This window comes from Oreochromis niloticus, unplaced genomic scaffold (assembly GCF_001858045.2).
Source record: "Oreochromis niloticus isolate F11D_XX unplaced genomic scaffold, O_niloticus_UMD_NMBU tig00000714_pilon, whole genome shotgun sequence".
Classification (NCBI taxonomy): domain Eukaryota; kingdom Metazoa; phylum Chordata; class Actinopteri; order Cichliformes; family Cichlidae; genus Oreochromis; species Oreochromis niloticus.
This window is the reverse complement of record NW_020327220.1, coordinates 4,588-25,193: the sequence shown is the minus strand read 5'-3', so window position 1 is coordinate 25,193 and position 20,606 is coordinate 4,588. Positions and strand designations below refer to the sequence as shown.

At 39.9% G+C, this 20,606-nt stretch overlaps 3 protein-coding genes across 8 annotated transcripts; 2 read left to right on the top strand and 1 right to left on the bottom strand.

Moving 5' to 3' along the window:
• Positions 1 to 6: 6 nt before the first annotated feature.
• On the top strand, positions 7 to 19,253 carry LOC109200873 (cystatin-B). Of its 4 annotated transcripts, XM_025904278.1 has the most exons (5): positions 7 to 182; positions 2,216 to 2,302; positions 2,403 to 2,504; positions 2,666 to 2,747; positions 19,164 to 19,253. In XM_025904278.1, the coding sequence occupies exons 2-5, from the start codon at positions 2,228 to 2,230 to the stop codon at positions 19,205 to 19,207; spliced, it is 303 nt and encodes a 100-aa protein (XP_025760063.1). In that variant the 5' UTR covers positions 7 to 182; positions 2,216 to 2,227; the 3' UTR covers positions 19,208 to 19,253. The 4 variants fall into 4 exon arrangements, with proteins under 4 accessions (XP_025760063.1, XP_025760062.1, XP_019211984.1 ...); XM_025904277.1 differs by lacking the exon at positions 19,164 to 19,253 and having other exon boundaries at positions 15 to 182; positions 2,219 to 2,302; positions 2,666 to 3,013; XM_019356439.2 differs by lacking the exon at positions 19,164 to 19,253 and having other exon boundaries at positions 17 to 182; positions 2,666 to 3,012.
• LOC109200869 (extracellular matrix protein FRAS1) lies at positions 2,503 to 8,894 on the bottom strand. Of its 3 annotated transcripts, none has more exons than XM_019356429.2 (4): positions 7,801 to 8,894; positions 6,904 to 7,044; positions 4,315 to 4,620; positions 2,503 to 2,713 (listed from the first exon to the last, which is right to left on the bottom strand). In XM_019356429.2, the coding sequence occupies exons 1-4, from the start codon at positions 7,957 to 7,959 to the stop codon at positions 2,624 to 2,626; spliced, it is 696 nt and encodes a 231-aa protein (XP_019211974.1). In that variant the 5' UTR covers positions 7,960 to 8,894; the 3' UTR covers positions 2,503 to 2,623. The 3 variants fall into 3 exon arrangements, with proteins under 3 accessions (XP_019211974.1, XP_019211977.1, XP_019211975.1); XM_019356432.2 differs by having other exon boundaries at positions 4,315 to 4,542; XM_019356430.1 differs by lacking the exon at positions 2,503 to 2,713 and adding an exon at positions 2,766 to 2,859.
• Positions 10,309 to 13,116, top strand: LOC102080290 (trichohyalin-like). Its single transcript, XM_019356428.2, has one exon. It carries the CDS (start codon positions 10,534 to 10,536, stop codon positions 12,829 to 12,831), a length of 2,298 nt encoding a protein of 765 aa, XP_019211973.1. The 5' UTR covers positions 10,309 to 10,533; the 3' UTR covers positions 12,832 to 13,116.
• Positions 19,254 to 20,606: the final 1,353 nt, after the last annotated feature.

Below are 20,606 nucleotides of genomic sequence, written 5' to 3'. Positions count from 1 at the left end.
TGAGTCATGCTCTGAGTGGGTGCACCGTGACGGCTCCACTCCGTCAGTCATTAAGAGTGCAAGCCTGGGAATGCTGGGCACCCCGTGGCTGGAATAAGAGAGCTGCACACTGAAGTGGGAAATGGCAGATATAGGCTGGTGGTGAGGAAAGTCCAGGACTGCCAGTGTGTGTTCAGATACCTGTAAGTATATTGATTACTGCAGTGTGTGTTATTGATGGTAAGAGTTCTGGTGATGTTGATTATGAACGCAACTGCATCTTGTATTTCTTTAATCAGTGCTTTGCGGTTATCTTATAAATGTGAAAGCATTGTGACATGTACAGCATTTTGGATAAAGTCGCTGCTCTTTGGACGGCCTCAATGCTGCGTGTGTATAATGTAATTAGCACCATAGTGCTGTGTGCACCAGAATAGTTGCAGCTGTCAACCTTACAGTAAGTTGGTGGCAGAGCAGTGGGGAAGGCTAAAGTAACTGTGTGTGTGTGTAGATTATATAAATGAAAATATAAATCATATAAACTGTATAATTAATTAATTAATTAATGTATTATTTTAAAATTCCCCTCTCGCCCCTGTGGACTGTCTGTCCTTCCAGCTCAGGTCCTCCACCAGAGGCCTGGGATCTTGAGGGTCCTGTGCAGTATCCTGCTGTTCAGGACAGAGATCTCAGATGTTGTTCCAGGATTTCCTGGAGCCACTCGCCTAGCTTGGGAGTCACTGCACCTAGTGCTCCGATTACCACTGGGACCACTGTTACCTTCACCGTCCACATCTTCTCGAGCTCTTCTCTAAGCCCTTGGTACTTCTCAAGCTTCTTGTGTTCCCACTCGTTACAGGATCTAATCTCGATATCTTCCTGCATAGGGACAAACTCTGCAAAAGCTGTCCTATCGATACATCAATCCGCATAGCGTCTGTGTCTTTTCCAGACTTTGATCCTACAATCCAGCTGCTAAAGGCAGAGTCTGCATTCGTTGCTAAACATAAAATTTCTCCTCAGGCTCATGCTTAGTGCACATATCGCTGACGTCAGTGCTAATGGGCCTGATGCATCATCTGGGCAGAGCACCACTGGTAAAATCATCCTGCAAACTTTGACTGCAAATCTTTAGCAGACTGCTTACGGTTTCTAAATGCAGACAGTGAGCGGAAACGGTCTTCTTGTGGTGTCGTGTTCCTCTGGTGTCAAGTTTGAAGTTGCCGTATGGCACAGGCCCTATCCACATCAGTTAAATCTAGCATGCTTGGAGCATATGATCGCTGCACCAGGGTCCATGCTCACAGGAGATACTAAGTGGGCACCAATCAGGCACTGGATTGTCAGTACCTGGGGTACCTGAAGCTGAAAACCAGAGTCAATAGCAGAATAAGCTATTTGGCTTTGGCAGAGAAGATCTGGCAAGTTTTTAATCCACATACTCACCTCTGCTGCTCAAGGCATGAATACATTTTCCTTACAAACATGGCACCATTTAAGGGAAAATGAACAGACTTTCCCATAGCACAAGATTTATTGCCAAGAAGTGTGACAGCAAAGAAATGATTGCTCAAATATAAGTTTCTTTACTTTGTCTATGAAGTTTATATGTTTATAAAAATAAAGTAAATCATCTGCTCTAAATACGTTTATATAGACTCAAGATTCCTTTTATCATTTTCTTGAAAACGTGTTTTTGGGGTGTTTTGCAAAACTGTAAGTTTCCTCAGTCACACACTTTTTTCACTTCAGTTAAAAAAACTTGCAGATCTGGCATATTGATCTATCTAAGGTTTGATAGCTTATCTCTGGACAGTCAGCTTAAAGTAGAATTTGCAAAGTTCATGGTATTTATTTAAGATAATTTTTGACAGCCACAGCTGTGGCACATAAATTATTTTTATAAGACATTTATCACGACTACAGACTGACAGAACAAAAAAAAACACCTTTTAGTTATCGTCCTTTTTAGTGGTCTGAAAAGTTCATATGAAAGCATAGGTTTATCTGTTTTAAAGACTCAGATAATTTAAGACAATTACACAAGTAGATACTTCAAGAAGACAGTGTAAGCAAACATTTAGGGGGTGTGGTTTCACATGTTGCTCCTCCTATCACGCGTTAGAGTCACCTTCCAGTAAGTTTCCAGGTCACTTACCCAGTATATGTACTGGGACTGGCACCAGTATGTTTGAGACACATACACCCAGAAAACTGTCTCCTCTGTTTATTTCAGCAGACTTTCACAATGGATGCCATAAAATGTGGAGGATTCTCGAAGGTGAAAGACGCTGATGAGGAAATTCAGACAATCTGTGATGAGGTGAGCTTCTTCATAACATTCAGACTCACCTATTAAACAGACACATCAACTCTGTGCTCTGCATTTTACGTTGTTTTACTTTTATTTTGTCCATACACAGGTTAAGTGTCAAGTAGAGGAAAAAAGAAATGAAGCATATGCCGTGTTCAAAGCTGTTCAGTACAAGAGTCAAGTGGTGCAAGGAATCAACTATGACATCAAGGTAATTAAAACTGTGACATCATACATGACAGTGATTATTAATGGAAGAAAATAAAGAAAGTGTTTATGGACTGAGTTACTTGTGAGATCCAGATGAGCTGTTGAACAGATTGAAGATCTTCAGTGTTCAACAAGTACAAGTTTCCTCTGGTTTGACTGCAGGTTCATGTGGGAGGATCCAGCTACCTTCATCTGCGGGTCTGGAAGAAGCTTCCATGTTATGGAGGAGAAGCTGTAGTTACTGGTGTGGAAGACCATCATGACAAAGATCCTATCCAACCTTTTTAATGAATCACACTTTGTATTTCAGCTGCTCTCTGCCTCCAAGCTGCTGCCTCATGTGCTGTTTTATTATCCTGAAAGAAAAAACTGCAATAATGCTCCTTCAAAAGTTAAAGTTATAATCAATATATTAAAAATCTTTATTTCTACACATATATAACTGACTGGAGTTCATCATTTGAAACATTAAAAGTTGAATTCTGTAAAAAACTAAATGATTGTGATCATTGATTTCTTGCTAGTTATTAACTTTTACCATTGCATTTACCATCATTGCAGCTACTGATGATTTTTTTGATTTTCATATTTGCTTCATCTATAATAACTCCAGGCCTCGAGGGCCGGTGTCCCGCAACTTTTAAATATCAGCCTGGGTCAACACACCTGAATCAAATGATTAGTTCATTATCAGGCTTCTGGAGAACTTCAAGACATGTTGAGGAGGTAATTTAGCCATTTAAACCAGCTCTGATGGATCAAGGACACATCTAAAACCTGCAGGACACCGGCCCTCGAGGCCTGGAGTTCGACACCTGTGCACTAGAGGTAGGTGGATCGATACCAAGCTTTCGGCCCTCCTTCTCACTGTGAAAGCAAAATGTAAAGGAGTCTTTTGTTTTTCCCTCCTCTACCTTCCAACAGTAACAGAGTTTTATCTGCAGCGGTACGATTGCAGGATGAACAGAAGAGGGCACCGATGCAACACTGAACTGGATGCAGTGAAGGAAAGAGGTGGCTCTCTATACACTGATAGAGAAGTCTTTGTGGTTTATGTCATCCACTGAGGGAGTTTAGAAGGAAAGCCCAGGAGGAGCGGTTTCCAATTTGTGAGTCCCAACAGCTTTGAGGCATAGCTAATCCTCAGGCATTAAAAAGTCCTTCAAATGAAACTATCTCAGAAGAGAAAAAAGATTGAACTTGAAGGGAGTCAGAAAGCCATGGCTTCATTTTAAGGATTCATGAGGGTTTGATTTGGAAACATAAATTGGCACTAACTGCAACTGTACACAGTATATCACAACCATGACTGTGGTGATCCCACACTAACCTGATAAGATAAGCATTTGCTGCACACCTTATCAAAAAGAAGCCTTCATTTCCTTTTAATATCATACACCATCAGCCAATTGATGTGAGTTTTTAAAATGCACATGTAGTATATGGTTTATTAGTATTCACTATGACACAAAAAAGGAAAATTATCCTAATTTTTTATGAATATTTGAAGCAGGAAAAGCAAAAACATCAAAGCTTACAGGAGGACGGGAAAAGGCAAAACTTCGCTACAGAAATATCCTGTCCTTCCAAACATGTCCTTTGCAAAAATATTTTCACTCTCTGTTTCCGGAGGTGCCCGCCCTTTGCAAAAGCACCCAGTTTCTGTCCTCACAAAGACAGAAGCACATGAATACACCCACAAATTCACAAAAGGTCAGAGCACGCACACTCTCGCAGACATGCCCTCACTCTGCCATTTCAATCATCCCACTGTAATAAAACTGTCCACACACACAGACACACACACACACCTCTTTTCCGTTGTCCTGCACCATGAAGAGCAGGTTGGTGCTGTCAGTCACGGTGAAGGTGAAGCGGTATTTGAGCGAGTTGGAGCCGTCGTGGTTGTAGCTGATGCGGTTCTGGTCGATGTCGTCCATGGTGAAGCTGCTTATCTGTCGGTAGTGTTGGCCGCTGATGGTGCGTTTGATGGTGCCGTGTCGAGGAGCCTGGATGACGCTGAAGACGATGGACTCCGCCTGGAGGAAGGTGGTGTAATAGGAGGGAAAATGCAGGGAAAGGAAGGACGGCTCAATGATATCGCCTGCAATGTCTCCCTAGGATGAAGCTACATAAAGAAGCAGTGTTGGTTCTGCACAACCAACAAACCAGCAAAATAGTGAGAACTCAAATTCAGGAATCAGCTTCAAAATATCTATAGTGGCGAACCTTAACATCACTTTTGGGTGTTACTCTCTAAAATTCTACAATAAGGCAGTAGAAAATAAATCTTCAAGTTTTTACTGAGAATTACAGATTTATGGGATTAACAGTGTTGGATTATCCCTTAAACCGGCTGCTTAGTTTAGCCAGCTTAGGTAATGATCTCAAAATAAACATTCAGAGGTCCAGCTCTTTTCTAAACTGGTATCTGTACTGCTTTGGGATGATTCCAAACATGATGCCAATTAGTTCACAAATCATACCAAGCTTCAAAGATATGATCTGTTTATACTGTGCAGCTCATAAAGAGAATTTGATGCCTAAAGAAGGAAAAAGGCAAATAAGCTCATTTAAATTACTTCATACATATACAGGCTGCTGAAGAACATCATCTCCTCCTCCATCCCAGACTCCACAGATCCGCTCCAGTTCGCCTACCGACCCAACAGATCCACTGAAGACGCCATCGCCCATGTCCTGCACACCACCCTCAGCCACGTGGACAAGAAACAGGGTAACTATGTGAGAATGCTGTTTTTTGATTACAGTTCAGCGTTTAACACAATAGTGCCCAGCAGACTGTTCACAAAGCTGAGGGACCTGGGACTCAACAGCCGTCTGTGTGCATGGGTGTTGGACTTCCTCACCGGCAGAACTCAGGTGGTGAGGGTGGGTGGGTGTGTCTCCGACAGCATCACCATCAACACAGGAGCACCACAGGGGTGTGTCCTCTCGCCACTGCTCTACTCCCTCTACACTTCGGACTGTGTGGCCACCCACGGCTCCAACACCATTGTGAAGTTTGCTGACGACACAGTGGTGTTGGGTGCCATCTCCAACAGCGATGAGGCGGCCTACATGGACGAAGTGAAGAATTTGGCATCATGGTGCCAGGACAACCACCTCCAGCTGAACGTCAGCAAGACCAAGGAGCTGGTGGTGGACTTCAGAAGGAGTCAGCACAGAGACTACAAACCCATTTTCATCAATGGAGCTCCAGTGGAGAGGGTGCAGTCCTTCAAATATCTTGGTGTCCACATCTCCTCAGACCTGACATGGGCTGCCCACATTCAGGTCCAGACCAAGAAGGCTAGGCAGCGCCTGTATCACCTCCGACAACTAAGGAAGTTCAGGGTCTCTCCAAAGATCCTCAGGATCTTCTATACAGGCGCTGTGGAGAGTATCCTCACACAGAACATGACAACGTGGTTCGGGAACAGCTGTGTGAAGGACCAAAAAGCTCTCCAGAGAGTGATCCGTACAGCAGAACGCTGCTGCAGGATTGCTCTCCCCCCACTTCAGGACACCTACACCAGGAGATGCCGGACTAGAGCAACGCAGATACTGAAGGACCCGTCCCATCCTGGCAACAAACTGTTCCAACTTCTACAATCTGGTAGAAGGTTCCGCATCATCCGGGCAAGGACAGAGAGACTCAAGAAGAGCTTTTATCCTCAAGCCATCCGGGCCCTAAACCAACACCACCCCCCCCCCCCACACACACACACACACACACACACACACTCACACACACACGCCATCTCACATCATCTATAATTGACTGAGACTCTCCTCCAGACACTCAATTCCTTCAACTTCCTTTAACTTTAAATATGTTTATATTGTCCATTCTGTAAAATAGTCAGATGTCTATTCATATTAATGTACAGAATTCACCTGCTGCTGCTTCTACTGCACATTCACCCAATGTATATACTATATATATATTTATAATGTTATCCCTCTACCCCCCCCCATGTTTTTGCACATGTCGAGGATCGTGTCAGGATACATTTCACTGTGTGTTATACTTGTATAACTATGCATGTGACAAATAAAGAACCTTGAACCTTGAACCTTGAACATATTATTAACTCTACAATATATGCAGCAGAGGATGGATAACATCCAACATTTGCTTTAGTTTCGCCTTAATTAAAGAAGTATGAGTGTGCATGCTGAAGAAATCAGTCCTTCAATGCTGTATTTTGACCTCAGTTACACATTTGAAAAGTTTTTTGTTTCGTTTTATTTTAAGACTTTCTGAAGTGCTCAAAGCGTCTCTGTTGTAGTTCCCGCCACAGAAGGTGACACCTGATTCTTGTCATGATGTCACGCATATACTGTAATTAAAGCTGTGAAAGATTTGCAGAAAACGTATGTAGCCAGTGTGTTACCTCTGTGTCTGCATCGGTGGCTTTCAGCTCAAACTCAGTGATGGTCTTCCTCACACCCTCCTGCACCCTCATGCCAGGGACCTGAAGAAGAGGCAGGGAGTCCTCCACAGGCTTGATAGTGATGTAGAAAGTCTGAGCAACCTGAAGACAAAGAACAATAATAAGATGATGAAACAACCTATGAGCGATACACATATGTGTAACCAAAACTACATCCTGCCATCAACTTCCTGCTTTTCACTGAGAACTTTCTCAACAATTCAGCAAATAGAAAAGTCTCATTGTGATGAAAAAGTTTAACCCCAAAGGGCTACACAACTTCACCAAGCACCACAGTGGCCACAAAGCTTCCACACATTGCAGTCAGCCAGGCGTGAAGGTCAAATGACCTTTTTCACATGTTTACTCGAGTCCTTGTGATCCTCATTAGTTTGAATTAGCAAGGCAGATTTATGCATGAGGAGACCGGGACAGGAAGCTGCTACTTTCCCGCTGTTATAAAAGCTGTAGAGTTTGTTAGTTTTCACATTTCTTTAATATCTTTCAATTTAATGATGTACTTAAGGTTTTTTTTTTTTAATTTAAGCTAAGCGTTTAAGTGATCAGAAAACTTTTCTTTCTTAATTCCTGTTAACAGCTTGTTTTCTGCACCATTTAAGGTTGTTCCCTGCACTTGGGATTAAAGGTCCCTCTTTGGACACACAAGGACTGTTGACTTATTTCTTGGCCAAAATGGGAACAAAGTTATTTTTAAAACCCAATTAGTCTTTAGGAAGAACAAATAATATTTCAGAGCTTCTGTTGTAGTCAGTAGATATCTGCATCTAGACCTCCTTCATGAATGAATTTTAAAACATGTTAAGCTACCAGGTATCGTAAAAATCTTCTGCCATTCACCTCATTTGTCCCGTCGGACACGGTGAAGGAGAACTGGTCGGCATGTTTCTCTTCTTCACTGGTGTGGACGTACTGGATGCTGCGTGATGCCAGGTCAGCCTGCGTGAAGGTGCTGATCCTAGTGCCTAAAGAGATGAATTCTTCTGCGTCTCTTTCCATTATACATGTGTTGTCTTATCCTTCATATTTTGTTGTGACATGTGTTTGTAAGACACCATGGCATTTTCTGGCCACACACTGAGTTTGTTTCCTCAATTTGGCTCTTATCAAATTTACAAGGGGATAAAACTAAACTGAGACTAAAGTTAAACTGAAATAACAATGCTTCTCTTTACTCTGTGTTGCCTCTGAAGATTAAAACCCAGTGGGAAACATAATCAGGTTTGTCTGCAACAATCCAGCATCACTCAGCGTGAAACTAAAGGTGACTGTCTTAAAAACAAGAACCAGATTTTTTTTTTTTATTTTGCTTTCCAGGAGTTCTGTTATCCACGCTTATTGTGGATCCAAAGACCTGATACAGCCGTTTGTAAGACAACACATTTATGGTTATTCCTGACATACAAAGTGTGCAACAGACACATTACATAGTTATCTATGATGTGCATTAATGAGGAAAAGACTTAGACTTAGAGCTTTTTATTGTGATTGTGATGTTTCTTGCACGGCGAAATTGGGTAGCTTGACCACAAAGGTGCAAAAGTAAGAAGAAGAGAAACCAATATACAACAAAGGGGGGAAATAAATAAATAAAATAAAATAAAAAGCAATGTATATGTATACATATATGTGAGTGAAACTATATACATGGTGTACGTGTAAGAAATATTGAAAGAGAAACATTGTGGGTCTGTATACAAGGGCAGTTATATAATGTAATAAACAAATAAGGGTGGAGGGGCTATGGTCATTTAGGGTGGAGATGGTACTTCTTCTGAATTTCCACTTTCATTGATTTCCAGCTGTGATATTTCATTTTCCAACATTTGCACATTGAAAAGTTTAACAAACCCATAATACTATCATATAAATTGCAATATTAAACAAAACAAGGAGTCAAACAGAAAAACAAACAAACTGATAGGTTCATAGCATAAACCTATTCGCTGGAACGTTGAAGACAATGTAATTACACAGCAAGCAAGACACAAGTAGGCAACGTTCTTTGTTTCCGTGCACGGGAGAGAACCGGACAAGCGCCGTTCCTTCGCTTGACCCCAGTTGCTCTCGTCCACTCCCCCATACACTGCTCTTTAATTGAGGTTACATGAATATGCATAGGGTCATTAACATATGACGTATACATACACACAAAGAGTACCTTGCCTGTGCGTTGTGTAAGTGTGTGTGTGTGTGTGTGTGTACCTGTGAAGACTCCCCAACGCTGGTGCCAGGAGTCTAACGGTCCATCTAAACAAAAGGCTCTTATACTTAACCAGATACAGAGTAGGTGTCCTCCTATACCATAAATCAGTAAGAGTAGATATAACCTTTCTCCTGACCTTAAGTTGTGTGTGCATGCCAGAACACTCTGGAATGCACACAAAGTTTGCAGACTATTAAGGATCAAACCTCTATCAATCTACAACTAAGCATATATAAGTAGATATTTCTAAGCATAAATGACAATCAACAATATAAATCTAACACAAACCAAAAATGGTTTTAAATCCTGATTTGTATCAGCTACCAGTTAACCTATATTAGTTCCTTTGAGATTAATCAAAGTTTCCTTTAGTTGTTGTTCTAACTGTCTGATCAATACAATCGATAGAACTCCACTCAGTTCTATCGATTTAATTTAGCCTCATTCAGTCCACCCAATGCTTTCACTCACTGTATGCACAAACTGGTTATGATACCCAGTAACACTTCAACGAGTTACCAATACAACTCAAACAAAATGAATTTGTCTTGAAAGATGCTATATAAATAAAACTGTACTTTTACTTACTTTCTTTACTCACTTTTTTCTTTCTTTTTTTTTTTTTTTACAAAAGTAACAGGGATTGAAACTTTATTGGTAATTTTCCAAGCAAAAAATGTATCCTCATTCAAAAGTCATGTAAGAACCTCACTGGCTTACGGAATGTTGATGTTATTTAAAAAATTCATACAAAATATGACCTCATTCAAAAATGTCATGTGACAACCTCATGGCTTATGGAATTCTGATGTCACGGGCTTCTAAAGCTTTGATCCTTTGAAGCTTTGATCCTCAAAATCCTTAAATAGGGGTGAGGATGTACAACTTTTAGTCCGTTACTTGCAGCACTTATGTCAGCAGCGTTCAAACATTCACCAGTAAAGCATTTCGAAACCTTTGGATCCTTTTCGTAGTCACGGTAAACAACTCCAACATGTCTCCGAAAAAGCAAGAAAGACAAGAAGCTGACCCCAGCTCTATTCCATGGTATGAGTCCCTAGACCCTTATATGAGCTCTCTACCTTGGGATGAACAGGTAGAATTAGAGGAACAGCGATTGGAAGAAATGCAGAATGAAATCTCATGAACAGAGAGAAGATTAAGATCCTGACGGAAGAAAATGAGAGAAAGAGCGCTGAATTAGAAAAATTATCCTACCAGCTTCAAGAAAAAGAAGGTATTGAGGAGAAACAATGGGCTCTCCAAGATAAGAAGAATCAGGTGCTCCAAGAAAAGATGGATGAAGCTCTGGAAAAAATTAAAGATCTGCTCCAAAAGGAGAAAAAGAGAGCATAAAACAGGAAACCATGGTCAGGAAGAATCAGGAGCTCCAAGAAGAGCTTGATGAAGCTCTGGAGAAACTTAGAGAAATCCACCAAGAAGAGAAACAACAGGCCGAGCAGAGAGACATGCAGCGCAAACTCCAAGCCATGGAGGAAAAATACAAAGCGCTGCAGGTAAAGCATGACAAAACTCTGCACAAAAATCAACAGTTGCTTCAAAACAAGAAGCAAATGGAAATGAAACAGAAGGAAATGGACTCCAAGCATGACGAGATGGAGGAAAAACACAGACTGCTCCAAATCAAGCTTGAGAAAACAGTGCACAGAAATAAAGAGTTCATTGAAGAGAGAGAGCAACAAGAAATCCTCGAGAAAGAAACGGACTCTAAGTTTGAAGTCTTGGAAGAAAAACTGAAAATGCTGCAAATAACTCTTGAGGAAACACTGCTCAAAAATACAGAGATGCTTCACGAGAATGACCAACAAAAAATACAAAAGGAAGAAATGGATTGCAGGCTGAGGAACATCGAGAAACAAAATAGAGGCTTGCAAGTAATGCTTTATGAAGCTCTGGAAAGGAATAAAAAGTTCCTTTACGAGAAAGACCAATGGAAAATACATCAGCAAGAAATGGATTGCAAGCTGAGGCACATCGAGAAACAAAATAGAGGCTTGCAAGTAATGCTTGATGAAGCTCTGGAAAGAAATAAAGAGTTGCTTCACGAGAAAGACCAACAGAAAATACATCAGCAAGAAATGGAGTGCAAGCTGAGGAACATCGAGAAACACAATGAAGGCTTGCAAGTTATGCTTGATGAAGCTCTGGAGAGAAATAAAGAGATTCTCCAAGACAAGAAACAAGAGCCCGAAGAGCAGAGAGACCTGCAGAGCAAACTCCAAGCCATGGAGGAAAAATGCAAAGCTCTGCAGGTGAAACATGATAAAACTCTGCACAAAAATCGACAGTTGCTTCAAGACAAGAAGCAAATGGAAATGAAGCAGAAGGAAATGGACTCCAAGCTTGACGAGATGGAGGAAAAACACAGACTGCTCCAAATCAAGCTCGATAAAAAAGTGCACAGAAATAAGGAGTTCATTGAAGAGAGAGAGCAACAAGAAATGCTCGAGAAAGAAACGGACCGCAAGTTAGAAGTCTTGGAGGAAAAATGCAAAATGCTCCAAATAACTCTTGAGGAAACACTCCTCAAAAATAAAGAGCTGCTTCAAGAAAAAGACCAACAGAAAATACATAAGCAAGAAATGGAGTGCAAGCTGAGGAACATCGAGAAACAAAATGAAGGCTTGCAAGTTATGCTTGATGAAGCTCTGGAGAGAAATAAAGAGATTCTCCAAGACAAGAAACAAGAGCCCGAAGAGCAGAGAGACCTGCAGAGCAAACTCCAAGCCATGGAGGAAAAATGCAAAGCTCTGCAGGTGAAACATGATAAAACTCTGCACAAAAATCGACAGTTGCTTCAAGACAAGAAGCAAATGGAAATGAAGCAGAAGGAAATGGACTCCAAGCTTGATGAGATGGAGGAAAAACACAGACTGCTCCAAATCAAGCTCGATAAAAAAGTGCACAGAAATAAGGAGTTCATTGAAGAGAGAGAGCAACAAGAAATGCTCGAGAAAGAAACGGACCGCAAGTTAGAAGTCTTGGAGGAAAAATGCAAAATGCTCCAAATAACTCTTGAGGAAACACTCCTCAAAAATAAAGAGCTGCTTCAAGAAAAAGACCAACAGAAAATACAACAGGAAGAAGAAAATTTTATTCTCCAGAAGAAATATCTAACACTCCAAGAATTGTATAACGAAACGAGGTACAAAACATCTGTACTGGAAGGAGAAAAGAAAAAAATGGAAAAACAATGCTCAGCGATGCAGAGTAGCATCAATGAAATGCTGAGAAAAAATACCGAACTTGAAGAAGTTTCCAAGACCTTGAAGTCCAAAAACACTGAAATCCAGGCGCAAAAGCAAGAACAACAGAAAACACATAAAGACCTGCAGTGTAGACTTCAAGAAATCCAGAAGAGAAACCAGCAGCTGGAAGACATGCACACAGATGTGCACAAGGCAAAGCGAATAGAGGAGGCAACAGTTAAAGAACTGCAAGACAAGCTTAAAGAAAAACAAGAACAATTAGAAGACATGGTGAAAAGATGCAGCAAACTTGAGAAAGAAAACACAGAAACAATGGATGAGCTGAAAACCCTCATCCTTGAGAAAAAAGTGCTCGTGGAACATTGTCTGAAAAAGAAGAAAAAACGTTTCCACTGGTTCTGGAGAAGGGACACTGCTGCTTCTCACCTGATGTAACCATGTCTTCCTCCGCCTCTATTCCAGCTTAATTTTCCCCCTTCCCCTTCCCCTCCCTCCTTTTTCTTTTTTCACCCTCACCCCCCGACCAGTCCCGGCAGTTGACTGCCCCCTCCTGAGCCTGGTTCTGCCATAGGTTTCTCCTTTAAGTGTCTTTCACTTTAAAAGGAGTTTTTCCTATCCACTGTCGCCTGGTGCTTGCTCAGAGGGGATTGTTGGGGTTTTCTCTTCTCTCTCTTTCCTTCTTTCTATCCCCCCCTTTCCCCCTTCCCCTTCCCCTCCCTCCTTTTTCTTTTTTCACCCTCACCCCCGACCAGTCCCGGCAGTTGACTGCCCCCTCCTGAGCCTGGTTCTGCCATAGGTTTCTCCTTTAAGTGTCTTTCACTTTAAAAGGAGTTTTTCCTATCCACTGTCGCCTGGTGCTTGCTCAGAGGGGGTTGTTGGGGTTTTCTCTCTTCTCTCTCTTTCCTTCTTTTTATTCCTCTTTTTACCTCTTTTCCCCCCTTCTACCTTTTTTTTTACCCAATAAACACAATTGGCAATTACATGTGTTTGAAAAATGTCTTCATTCAACAATAATTCATCTTAGGTATAAAAACAAGAAATGGGTAATAGCTGCATGTGTGTTTGTGTGTGTGCATAATATACATATTTGTATCCCAGAAGGAATTAATACTAGATGGGTAGAGAGGTTTTAAAGACTAGAAATGAAAACATGTGAGTCCTATAATCTAAGCTGGTTTCACCAATAGGTGATGTTACATTTTAAATTAGGCACTTCATTACAGGACTGTCATTGTACCGAGGAACATTAAATAACATGAAAATGGATTTCTCGTGCCGCAGGTGACCTCGCTGCGAAGGTATTAACTTGTTGAATAATTTAGCTCTGCAACAGCAAAGTTATTTCTCACCTCAGAAGGGAGGGAATTTCACAAAGTCAAACTAACTAAACATTACACAAGGAAGGCAATAACTCATTCAACATATCAACAAGGCATCAAGGAAATAAAGACATCTCAGTATCAGCTCTCTTCATGTCATCTACTGACAGTGTTGGGAAGGTTACTTTTAAAATATATTCCACTACAGATTACAGAATACATGCCCTAAAATGTACTTTGGATTACTTAATATATTATCATGCTTTTTACAACTAAAACTATTCCACGCGTACATGAAACAGGTCCGCGGCTCCGAACCGTAGTAAAGGGACCTCTGGCTAATACGTCGGGTTCCGTGTTGGGCTCGTAGCCAAAAACTTGCTTTACTTTGTTGTCTGGGTCAGCTTTGCTAGCGAGAGACAGAGAGAGGCGTTGAAAGTATGCTCCAACGGAACTTATTGTTTCAGAGGAAAACACGAACACGAGTTCGAAAGTCGAGTCTTAATAGCTTACTTACAACTGGGCTCGTCAGGCACTCTTTTTGGCTGCATTCTCCCTGCAGCATGGACTACACTGCCCATGAGGGTATATTCTTTAGGGCTATGCATGTAACACTCTGCCTATTGCCTTCATATTAAATCAATTTATTGAATAATAATTTAAAGAAATATTTCTTCACATCATTAGAGGTGACATGGGCCGTGAGACTGAGACACAGGCATTAGAGCCTCTTAATGCGTGTTTTGTTTGGGTTTCCACCGTCGTGGAATTACCAAAAATAGAGAGGGCATAGCCTAACATATAAATCAGGAAAAGACCGCCGTGTAATCCATTTATTTCAACAAAGTAACTGTATTCTGAATACCATCTTTTTAAACGGTAACTGTAACGGAATACAGTTACTCATATTTTGTATTTTATATACGTAACAGTGGTACATGTATTCCGTTACTCCCCAACACTGTCTACTGACAGCAAAATGAGCACAATTCTATGGTCTTCTTGGCTTTTGGCATCTATTCCTCAGCTAAAGGTTTATACATCATCATAATCAGGACAGCCAGGCTGGGAGACAGATCCAATATTCTCAGTCAGTGATGAAAATCAAGCTTTTTTAGTTTCATCATATTAAAGCAAATTACATTTTCATTTCCATTTGTCCTGACAGGAAATAGCAGAAAATGCCACATTTTGTTTAAACATGGGCTGAATGCAGGTTAATATCTGAGCTGATGTCGTGGTACAAAACACAACAAAAATCGTTCCTATTTTCACACGTGAAGTCAAAACTTTCTGGGAAGTTGAGTATATTGGATCTTTAATGATAGAAACAGACTTTTTAGACTTCTAGAGACTGACTGATGTTAGTTTAAATCAAATCTGAATCCGATGTGCTTATCTGTCTAGTTGTGGTCTGCACAGATGTCAGGTTTTTAAAAATAATTAAAGGGCAATAGTGTGATGTTTTGTATTTATTTATTTCCTTTGTTTTTCCTTTAAGAAATTTGTATTGAAATAAAAACAAGAGGAAGGGCTTTTATTTTGTCCTGATGAAATCCACTTTACTATACTTGACATTATTCTTTCTTATTTATACAGATATGCAGATATACTACATGTGTAACATTCATTTCATTGTTTAAATGTTTAATAATAAAGTACATGAATAACTTGAGCTTATTATATATTATAGTAAAGTATATTTCCTATTAACTAGGCAGGTCATTCTCTTTCTCTTGACAACGCTGTCTTGAAATAAAAATATATAATTCCCTATATTCCTATTTATTCCAAACAACGGTAGTAAGTAACAAAGTTTCAAATTTGTCTTTCACTTTGACTCTTAATTTATTAACCATGAACAAGAGGTCAGAGGTCAAATGTGGCATGATACCTTAAATCTTTCTATGACACTTTCTGTATGTGGACCAGAGATGGGCAATAACGCATAATCCGATTACTTTTTTCAAGTAATGAGTAAAGTAAGAGATTACTATTGCAAAAAAGGTAATTAGATTACTGTTGCTTTCCCGTAAGCATGCTGCGTTACTGCCTTACTAAACCGTGATTTCGTTTGCGCGAGTGTCTCATGACAATGACATAAACGAGTGCAGCGTTCGTGGCAACAGCTGTGTGCAGATCAAAAATGGATAATATAACGAGTGCGGGAGAGAGTATGACCGTGCAGCGTTTAAAGCATGGAAGTACTGACCTTACTTTGAGTTTGATTCCTTAAAAAGTGACAAAACCATTAGCGTCCGCTGTACACTGTGTGGGAAGAAAACGAAACCCCTAAACTTCCAAGCAAGCACCAAGTACGCTGCCATGGGAATGCGAAATTCACAGAGAAACTCCAAGATTCTTCCACTGACATGCGGCACACCTGCACCAGGGCAAACCTCCGCCTGCCCCACTCCTGTTAAGCAGGGGAAAATAGAGCAACAGGACCGCTGAGTCTTTGATTTGATTTATTTTCTGCTGTGTTTTACTTGCATCTATTTGAAAGACTGAGTGTAAACACAAAAAACTATTTTATTTTATGTGCTGGAATGTGCAGAAAATAGGTTCAAATGTTAAACAAATTTCTTCCAGTCAGAGAATGTTGCATATAATTTAATTTTTGCTTGATGCATAAAGTTAAAAGATTAAAACTAGTTTTAAAAAGAGACTTTTTCATTTGATTACATTTTATATGATGGATTATGCAGAAAAAGTAGAATTGGGCTGAAAGATCTATCGCTTTATCACCTATTCAGGTTGTAAATCATATTTTTTAAAAGTAACTAAGTAACTAATTACTTTTGAAAATAAGTAATCAGTAAAGTAATGGGATTACTTTTGGGGGAAATAATCAGTAATTAGTTACTGATTACTTTTGTCAAGTTACTTGACCAACTGATTGTGATTGCTTTGGTTGCAATCAGATTGGTTGCCATGGTCACCTGCAGTCTGCATGTAGGATGCCAACTACTCACCAAGCGGTGGAAAAAGTTTGGTTTAGTTTGGTTTTTTTTAGTTTGGCTTTCATCTTTACTTTTGCGCTCTCCTGTGTCTCATTGTCTAATCAGCCGCTTGTGCATTTGTAATCCCGCCCTTCCCTCTGCTTTGCCTCACAAACAGCATGCACGCCTGACTTGACTGCAGGATAAAATAAATAAGGTCAGTGTAAAAAGAAAAGGAGCAGAGAGAAGAAAAAATTTAAAGTCCCCCCATCAAACAAAGATTTATCAGTAAAACCTGGCTTTTGGCAGCGTTTGGGAAAACAATTCATCCCAAATTAAATCAAAGTATTAAGAATCAGTTTCTTATCCTGGTAAAAGGGAGAAAGGATGGACTATAGCAGAGGAGCTGAAAAAAGCTGAGATTTGTGTAGAACGAGAACAACACTGGAGTTTTATATCAGGAGGTGTGAAAAAGTGATATAGGTTTGAAAGATGTGAAGAAAGGATAGAAAAGATTGAGAGAACGCAAAGAAGTCATCAGAGGGCAGTACGGCAGGAAGAGATATGGACAGAGAGCTTCCCTGTAGTCACATCTGAGAGGGTGCAATAACCAGAAAAGTGAAAAGGGTGAGAAAATAAAAGGCTAAAAAAGAGCTGCAAAAGATATGAGAGAGAAATGCTGTAAGCATGTCTCCAGGCTCTGAATTGAAGGATTTTAGCACACAATGTTATGTGTTTTCAAACTCACAAAATCATATTTTACGTTCTTGTAGCAATAACCATGTGAGACTGAAGTTTAAATACTTTTCTTCCCCACATCCTGTGTGTAAGAGTCAATTATAGCATCATTTGGAGAGTTATATTTCATTTAGCATGTTATCCTTTTTGAACGCATATCTGAAGGGGACCTAAAATAAAGCACAGTTCAGTCAGATGGTCTCTTATTGATTGAAATCAACTTTTCCAGCTTTTAGGAGATAACTGAAAGTACACATGAAAGGTGGTCAGTAGGTTGTCAGCATTATTTTATTAGCAAATTTGACCATTAATCAGTGTTTCTTTTATCTTGTTACTGACGCTTGTCTTTGTTAATTACATCAATGTGAATTTTGTGGTTTGTTTTGTTCGACAAAGTATCGAGTCAGGTGTTGTACTTGGTTTTTCATAGGACAGCACAGAGTTCTGTGAAAAGTTTCTTTCTCACATGAGCTAGAGCTAAAGCAAAAAACTTCAGGCCCATAAATGTTTTAAAAAGTGAATAAATAATATTATACAATAGTCAAGATGAACTGTAGCACATAAACATTTGATGATAGACTTTAAATATTTGACTTTTATTTGACGTGTATTATGTTTATCCTATAGACCAGAAACACTTCATCATTTGAATGACAAACTAAGGAAAGATAAGAAAGAAGTACTGTGTCAGACTAAAAGAGTTGACTTTAGACTTAACTTGCTGTCGTCTGATCTTCAAGCTTACTGTATACCCATAAGGGTGGTATTTATGTTTTTAATTACATTTTTGAAAAAACAAAAACAAAAATAAATACATTTCCCTTAATGATATAAGCAGTAAATGACACTATAAATTTAACTGATCTTACTTACTGGATATTGTATGTTTCTGTCATGAGTCATGCTCTGAGTGGGTGCACCGTGACGGCTCCACTCCGTCAGTCATTAAGAGTGCAAGCCTGGGAATGCTGGGCACCCCGTGGCTGGAATAAGAGAGCTGCACACTGAAGTGGGAAATGGCAGATATAGGCTGGTGGTGAGGAAAGTCCAGGACTGCCAGTGTGTGTTCAGATACCTGTAAGTATATTGATTACTGCAGTGTGTGTTATTGATGGTAAGAGTTCTGGTGATGTTGATTATGAACACAACTGCATCTTGGATTTATTTAATCAGTGTTTTGCAGTTATCTTATAAATGTGAAAGCATTGTGACATGTACAGCATTTTAGATAAAGTCGCTGCTCTTTGGACGGCCTCAATGCTGCGTGTGTATAATGTAATTAGCACCATAGTGCTGTGTGCATCAGAATAGTTGCAGCTGTCAACCTTACGGTAAGTTGGTGGCAGAGCAGTGGGGAAGGCTAAAGTAACTGTGTGTGTGTGTAGATTATATAAATGAAAATATAAATTATATAAACTGTATAATTAATTAATTAATTAATGTATTATTTTAAAATTCCCCTGTCGCCCCTGCGGACTGTCTATCCTTCAAGCTCAGGTCCTCCACCAGAGGCCTGGGATCTTGAGGGTCCTGTGCAGTATCCTGCTTTTCAGGACAGAGATCTCAGATGTTGTCCCAGGATTTCCTGGAGCCACTCGCCTAGCTTGGGAGTCACTGCACCTAGTGCTCCGATTACCACTGGGACCACTGTTACCTTCACCCGCTACATCTTCTTGAGCTCTTCTCCTAGAGCTGGTGGTACTCCTCAAGCTTCTCGTGTTGTTTCTTCCTGATGTTGCTGTCACTTGAGGAGAAGCTGTAGTTACTGGTGTGGAAGACCATCATGACAAAGATCCTATCCAACCTTTTTAATGAATCACACTTTGTATTTCAGCTGCTCTCTGCCTCCAAGCTGCTGCCTCATGACATGTGCTGTTTTATTATCCTGAAAGAAAAAACTGCAATAATGCTCCTTCAAAAGTTAAAGTTATAATTAATACATTTAAATGTTTATTTCTAGAAATATATCTTTGACTGGACTTTGGCATTTAAAGCATTAAAAGTTGGATTCTGTAACAAAAAACTAAATGATTGTGATTGTTGATTTCTTGCTAGTTATAAACTTATGTTTTTACCATCATTGCAGCTACTGATGATTCTTTTGATTTTCATATTTGCTTCATCTATAATAATTGTAAAGTTAATAGTACTCTTGTCTGAATTATCTCTGTGTGTATGTGTGTGTGAGGGAAGACTCTAACAGAGTCCCAAAAGTCCAACACATGTTATCCTGTTTTTAGAGACATCATTTGTGCAGCATATACAGAATCTAACCAGTAATTAAAGGATTATTCAGGCTACTAATCTCTCTAATTTATTGTGTTCTACAATGATGGACATGGTCGTCCATACAGAAGATAATCAGTATTAAGATGTCAGTCACAGCTGAATTTCTTTTTAATCTTGCATTAGTCCCACTTGTCCAGCAGATGTCCTCGTTATGTCTCCTGCACATCTTGATTGTTTGTAGGTCTCAACCATGCTTTGACCAGATCATTCAGCCTTCCTTCATTTATTTAAATGTATTAACTATTTAATCTGGTAGACCATCTTGTAGTGGCCTTCAACACGTCTTTTTCAGATGTTTGTCTGTACTGCTTTTTTTTCTTTAGCTTGTGTCACTTTGTGGCTGTATTTTTATCTCCCTGTTTTAATTTTGATGCTGTTTGCAGTCATTAAAATCTCCTTTTTGTTTTTTTATTTTTGCATCTAACATTTCCAGCTCTAAATGTTAACTAGAAAAGAGTAATAATTAGGCAGAGCCCCCTGAAACTCTCTCAAAAGTATATGAAGAGAAGATTCACCCTGGTAGAAAAAACAAAAACAACTAGGGAACAGTAAAATCTACTAGAAAGCGAAAATTTCAGAAGAAATTTTATGTGTGCCTATGCCGCTGCTAATCACTGTAGTTTGCCATTCATACGGCTACAGAGAGCAAAACTCAGAAGAGCAGCCATTCTCCACCATGAACTATGGTAAAAACAAACACCGCTCACGCTTCACAGATGACAGCTTACAGTTTTGTGTAAAGATGAAGTTACTTTGTACAGCGCCGATTTGCAGACGCTGTGCACACAGGTTCATGAGCAGAAGTCCCATTGTACCACGGCAGACCCGACAATGTTTGCATGAACACGCTTTGAAGCATTACATTATGGACCACTTTTCACACATGCATTCACTTTTTGTTTTTTGTTATTTTTACACAGTG